At 50.1% G+C, this 6,690-nt stretch overlaps 1 protein-coding gene across 1 annotated transcript in view; it reads left to right on the top strand.

The window, feature by feature from the left end:
- The window catches only part of LOC104272484 (eukaryotic translation initiation factor 4 gamma 3-like), a 72,147-nt gene that overhangs the window by 35,044 nt on the left and 30,413 nt on the right, over positions 1–6,690 (top strand). The window contains 5 exon segments of the mRNA XM_009867499.1: positions 538–626; positions 2,736–2,985; positions 5,166–5,219; positions 5,222–5,289; positions 6,505–6,620. Coding sequence (XP_009865801.1) covers positions 538–626; positions 2,736–2,985; positions 5,166–5,219; positions 5,222–5,289; positions 6,505–6,620 — 577 coding nt within the window.

Below are 6,690 nucleotides of genomic sequence, written 5' to 3'. Positions count from 1 at the left end.
GCCGCGGGATGGGGGGCCTGCCGATGTCCCTTCTCCAGCAGAAAGCAGCCCCCTCACGCCTTGGGGCGGGCTGAGAACAAGCTCTGGAAATGTGCAAACGCTGGCAAAAATGAACTTCTGTTTGAGAATGAATTCTGTTCCTAGTGTGCACCTAAAATGCTTAATTTGGGGGGACAGGAAAACAGACCTGGCTCCTAGCCAGTACTCGGTTTTCCAAAAAGTTCCATTCCTGAAGACTGGGGGTTTTTAGCTCTGTGTGATCCTTCCGCTGCTGGTACTAAACTCCTTGCTGCCGCAGGTGCCGTTCGGAGCTTGAGTGGGCAACTTGTTAAACAATTACCGCGTTTTAACGTCACAGCAATGACTGCGTTAGTACCGGTACGGAAAGAAAAAGGGTTTCTCTCCAGCCGAGCCCTCTGCGAGGCTGCGACTGCTTCGCTCTCGTCAAACCAACACACCAGAGGGAAGCGCCATCGCCCGCGGCCAGATTCGCTCCGTGGGATTTTGTGTTTTAACGGGTGTACCCTTCTGTTGCAGCCCCAACAGCTGTACCTGCACCAAAGACGTGGAAGAAACCAAAAGACCGGACCCAAGCCACCGAGGAGGCGATAGAGGTGGAAGCAGAGGTAAGGGGGAACCGCTGGCTTGCTTTATTCAGATGAAATGATGATGTTGGTCTCTTTAAACTGTGTTCTAGCCACGTTGCTTCCTGGCTGTCTCATGAGAGTCCATGGTGGCCTTTTTTTATGGGGGGGACTGATACCTCCCAGAATTTTAGTCTGGACCCTGCTGAAGCTCTTCGGTTTTCTTCCTTCTTGCCTGATTTAACCACTCTCACCATTCAGGAGCATGGAACTGCTGTCCTTCCAGCGAAGGACGAGGTAAATCGAGTTGAAATCCCTTAGCACGGCCCAATTCGGCTCCCGGGCCGCCAGAGAACATTCAGCAGGTTCTGCTGCCCGCTCGGTCCCCCTGTGTTGCCAGGTCTAGTCGAGAGGTGGTGTCTCTGCCCACAACAGGGAGGTTGGACTAGATGATCTCTAAGGTCCCTTCCAGCCTGGGCCATTCTAGGATTCTAGGATTCTGGGATTCTAGGATTCTATGACTGTGATGTCACGGGCGAAAGTTAGTTTTTCTGATGACCTGACGGGAGAAGCTGAGACAGGAAGGTGTTGCAGGTTTGGGGTAAAACCGCCTCAAAGTTAATTAGACAAGTAAGGAAAATCCCCCTCACTGCCATTCCAGTAGGGCTATCGCGGGAGGAATCTCTTTGTTTAAGCTCCTGGGGGAAACTGGAGTTAGAACACATCGTTGAGAGGGGTAAGAGACTAAAAATGTGAGAATTCAGCCTGCCCTGCGCGTGCATGAAAACTGACGTCAGCCAGACAGGACGCAGAGCAGCATTGCTTCCTCACAGCTTTTTCTTGAAATATTCCTCTGCCCTTTCCTCCACAACTTTCCCTTACCACAGACAGCGTTGAACCTTCCCGCTCTAAAAACAGGCCGTGGAAGGGCAGATCTTGAGGCTGGTGGATGCTCCAGCATCCTCTGTATAAGCAGGCGCTCGCGGTTTCTCCCTCCAACGAGCAGGCAGGCTCCGTAGTGTGTTACAGATGGTACCGAAGCGCCTTCCCCTCCGTTTGTGGGGAAATCGATGCTCAGAATGCTCATGTGTGAGGTGTGGCGCTCGTCTGCCCGCAGCAGAAAAGCTGCTGATGGGGTAATCTGAGGGAATGAAAAGCATCCCTGGGCTGGCTGGCAAGCCAGCGAGCGGAGAACATTGCTGGGACTGCGCCAGCAAGTTTATGCTCTGTGCATTTTCTTCTTCATTTATTAGAGGGGTCTTGTCTTCTGGATCACTCAGCATTTTCACCAGTGCTAATTTTTCAGAGTGTTCCCTTGAAAGATCCTCAAAAATCATTTTAGGGGGCGGCAGGGAGGCGAACGGATTGAGAACCTCTTGCGGCACATCCCCTGTGAGGTTTTCCCGTTGTTGGATGCTGCGACACGTTGGGGTTTCTCCTGGGAGAAATGTTTTCCAAACGCCTCCTCCAAACCCAGAACGTCCTTGGGGACCTCTAAAATTAACAGCCAGGGATACTGTTAATGCTTTTTGCTGAAATCGTGGCTGTGTGTCACGTTATCTTTATTATGGGGCTCTGCTCCGTTAGCAGCGTACATGGAATGGAGGGATTCGGTTTAAGGAGGCTGGGGAGCTGCCGCTGGGAGAAATGTTTTCCAAACGCCTCCTCCAAACCCAGAACGTCCTTGGGGACCTCTAAAATTAACAGCCAGGGATACTGTTAATGCTTTTTGCTGAAATCGTGGCTGTGTGTCACGTTATCTTTATTATGGGGCTCTGCTCCGTTAGCAGCGTACATGGAATGGAGGGATTCGGTTTAAGGAGGCTGGGGAGCTGCCGGAGAGGAGAAAAGCGCCGTTGTCTTTCTGGGCTGGGATTACTCACCTTAGCGGTTCCTCCCGCCCATCCCAGTAGCTCCTGCGGATTCCATGGGCAATGCCAAGACTTCCCAGTTGCCCCGTTAAGAGGTGGTGGGTTATCTGTGGGAATGAACTGGTCAGTTGTCTGGTTGCCTCGCGTGTCGTTCCGTATCGCTGGTTGGGATGCGTGTGTGTTCCTGCGAAAAACGCTGGGCGAGGAGCGGTTCTGTGTGCTTGGGGTTTCGGCAGGGTGGATTTCCAGCGTAACCCCTGTGCTTCCATCTGTGCTGCAGCCTAAAGCAGAAGAGGAACTTCCAGGTGACAAAGTACTTGAATCTGAGCAGGAGAAGATGAGCCACGGGATCCAAGCGGAGAGAGATCCCTCTGAGCTTAAAAAGACAAAAGCCGTGGAAGAGAACGGAGAGCAGGAAGCGGAACCCGTGCGGAACGGCGCCGAGAGCGTTTCGGAGGGAGAGGGAACCGATGCGAATTCAGGCTTTGCTGAGAGCTCCAGCGAAGGGCCGGCGTACCAGTATAAACCAGGTAATTCCTGTTTCAGACTTGTGCCCGCTCACTAGGGTTTATTTTTTCTTTACTATGTGTGTTTATATGGATTTAATTTCCTGGTTCTAAACAGTTGCATGGATCTTCAATTTTCTAGAGGAGCAAGGAAAAGAAAAGCAACGCTTGTTGGTTTTCAGCTCAGGCTCTGCTGTTGAACTGCGAGCATGAGGTTCTTTGAAAAAAATAATTCAAGTGTGGGCTCACAGGATACAGCCCTTTTGTTGTTGGTTAGCACTGGATAAAGCCTACCTAAGGGCTGGGTTTGTTCTTCGTTAAGATATTTAATTGGTGGACTTGAACCTCTGTTAAGTCACCTCATTAAGAGTGACCTTGAGACCAACTTAGTTCTCAGTGTTACCAATTTTTAAGCTGTTTCTTATTCAGGTGAAGCTCCCTTAAAATAAAGCGGTAATTTTCTTAAGAGCTCAGAAATTAAAGAGTATAAAACAAAATAAGGAAGGACCCTGAGAGCCTGGACAAGGTATGGAGGCAGAGCACCACCTTGACGTGATTACACTGCAGTTGCTTATTTCGTTGCTGCTTTGTTCTCACAAAGACCTGAGTTGCTTTTCTTTTATTCATTTGGTGCTGTCGGCTCGTTAGGAGTAAACGAGTCCTCCTGATGGTTCACCACACGCTTAGGCTAGCTTGGTTAAGCACATCTTGAAGGTAATCCATAATTCATCGCCTGTCTCTCCAAACCACTCGCCGCAGTCGGCTCTGGGCGTCCTTTCGCTTGGCTGGAGGGGTTGGATCAATCCCTGGGAAAGCAGCGCACAGCGGACTTGCTGCTGCAGTGCTTCCTGCAGGAATCCTCGATTTCAGCTCTGCTTTCTGAAAAAGGGAGATTTTTGCCTTTTAGCCGACCACAGGAGGAATCGTGTGTTTGAGCCTTCTCTCGCCCCTTGTTGGGGATCCTGCCTGTGATGCTGCCCAGCCGCTTTCTGTGTTAAAACAGCTTGTTAAGATCTTTCCAAGACAAGGGAACTGTACATATAAACTGTTTCTTGTTGCTGTCGGTGGTGTTCCATGATAAATGGAGAGCGGCGTGGCACGGCGGGTAAGCAGCTGGCTGGGAATTCTGGCTGGGAAGCAGGTAGCCGGCCAAACCCTTTTCTGCACCCCGTTATCCCAAAGCTCTGGAGAAACAAAGCTGCATCAAGAGCTAAAAATTGTAATTACTCTTGTGTGTTTTCATCCCCAGTTAGTAAAATCCATTGTTGAAATAAGTTCCTGTTCGGGGCCTCCGCAGGGATGAGGATGGGTAGAACGCGGAGACATAAAGCTGGTGGTGGGGAACTGAAATAAAGAAATAATAGAATACCTTAAGAGCAGACCTGAAGGGCTGGCTAAATGCAAAGCGACGCCGTCTGGCATCGGTGAAATACAAAGGCAGCGTCTCGTACAGATATTTTCCTTCAAACAAAACCCACGCTGCCCGCGTAGGAGCCTGACTGGTCCGCCTGGCAGCCGAGCGAGTCCGCGGTCGCTTTCCTAACTTGAGACAAACGGTGCAGCCAGCAAAGGGAGCCCTGGCTCGGGGCTACCGGCTGCTGGTTTTCCTTGCACTGAAGCGACCGTAGGTTTATGTTTCGGTTTGCGTAGGACAAAGTCTTCCCCGCAGCGGTGCTCCTGCCTGGAAAGCTCTCTGAAAAAATGGGTGAAAAGTTGGGAGTTTGTGTTTTCTTGTGGTTCCCGCTGCTATCTCCAGCACAGGTTGTTAAAGACTTGGAGCGTTGCTGTTTTCCAAGGGTGTTTTTGCTCTCCTCAGCTCTGCGTTTCTCGCTCCCTTTGACACGAAACCAGCTGCTTTGCCTTTTGTATTTTCACCCAGAAACTGGGAATCGTCCCCGGTTCAACGTACCACAAAGGCGAGTGAAAGTCAGGAGTCGAAATGACCTGACGTGGCCTCAAAGTGGAATTAGCGATGAGTTCCGCGGGCGCTCGCTGCCGGGGCTGCCCAGACTCTCCCCTCTGTTTTATGTTCCTTTAATGCACTGTGTGATCCTCCCCTCGCTGCCTTCCACGTTCGTATAAAGTGAAATTCAAACTTCCCAGGCAGCTGGAACCATCTCTTCCCTTTGGATTTACCAGAAACACGTCTCGGAGAGCAGAGGTTTGTGTTCCCTACGAATCTCAGGCACCTTCTCTCCTTATAGAGCAGTGGAAGCCCCTGGACCCGGAGGGCAAGAGGCAGTACGACAGGGAATTTTTTTTTTCATGCCTGCCTGCATCCAAAAACCCGAAGGGCTGCCTCCCATAAGCGATGTGGTTCTCGACAAGGTGAGAGGAGAGCCGATAAAACAGGTGCGTGCAGTTGGATTTATTAATTATTTTTTTTAATATGGATAGTTGTAAATGAAGATCCCTAACGCGGGCTTTGTTCCCGCGCCGTTTCGCTGCAGGCTTTTGTCGGGACGGGGAAATATTTGGCCCGATGTCACATCACAGAATGGTTCAGACAGAGGTGTTGGTGCCTAATGGATGCGCACAAATGATTTAAAAATGGGAGCGTTTTTAACGGCTTCTGTCTGGATTAAGTTATGCTGGTTTCTTATTAAAATTTAAAGTGATGTAGTCATGTAGACCTCAGGATATAAGTAAAGCAAGTCTGAACAGAGCAGCAGCGTCTTTTATTAGATCAGTTCTCTGGTTAGAAAGCTCAGGGAAGCTTTTGGGCAAACTTTTTTTTTTTTTTTTTTTTGATCTGAGACAGTTGTGTCACTGTTAATGAGCTGATCTAATAAAAGATCTTTAAAACCTTGACTCTGAAGAAGTTTAGTGATTTCTATGCAGCCTTATTAGAGATGTGATGTTCTCAGCTGCGCTCATTGAAATACCGGTTATTTCTGAAGTGCTGACACGGAGACCTTATCCCCATCTCCGTTAGAACCGTGCACTTCATTGATTTTGATGTAACCGCTGCAGACGCGCTCTTACGATTGGAGCACAGCTCAGGGTACGGGTGATCCTCAGGTGCAGAAGCATTTCCACCCTGAATTTCACACCCAGACAAATCGTAAAACGCAGCTTTGTTCCCAAAACGATTTCATCCACCTGCTAGTTTACCCGTACTTGCTTCCCGCTGCCCCTGACTGCTTCTGAGCTGCCTTAGCTCGCTCAGCCATCCGTCTTGTTAGCACAAAGACATTTGTTCGAGGGAAGGCGGCAGTTTTGTGATCCTGAACCCGAACCGTCACGTTCGTTCTGCGGGAGATGGGCCCGTGTCACCGTTATTTCATCCTCCATAAGTCACGCTCAGCCTTGAAACGTTCCTAAACTCCACCTGTTTCCTCGGTAGGCACCTGCAGAAGAGGCGTTTCAAATTAAATGCGTATTTTCGGTGTAAGCACAGATGCCTAAAACCTGCCCAGCATGTTACAAGTGATCGTTTGGATGTCAGATACGGCCGTCGGGGTTGTCTGTAGACCCGCGTGACCTCGGGCGGCTGCAGCACCCGCTAAACGGCTCCTCTGTTTGTTCTGCTCCATCACGCAGGTCAATCAGCCGAAACTGCCGCTGAGAACTCTGGACCCTCGGATACTGCCTCGAGGACCAGACTTCACGCCAGCCTTTGCTGATTTTGGGAGGCAAACCTCCGGTGGAAGAAACGTGTCTGGAAGTGTGAGTTTACCCCAACTTGCTACTTTAAAAACCGGCCTTAACACCGACGAAGTCCATCCT

The sequence above is a fragment of the Apaloderma vittatum genome, unplaced genomic scaffold, assembly GCF_000703405.1.
Source record: "Apaloderma vittatum isolate BGI_N311 unplaced genomic scaffold, ASM70340v1 scaffold12544, whole genome shotgun sequence".
Lineage (NCBI taxonomy): Eukaryota > Metazoa > Chordata > Aves > Trogoniformes > Trogonidae > Apaloderma > Apaloderma vittatum.
This window is presented reverse-complemented; position numbering and strand designations above follow the sequence as displayed.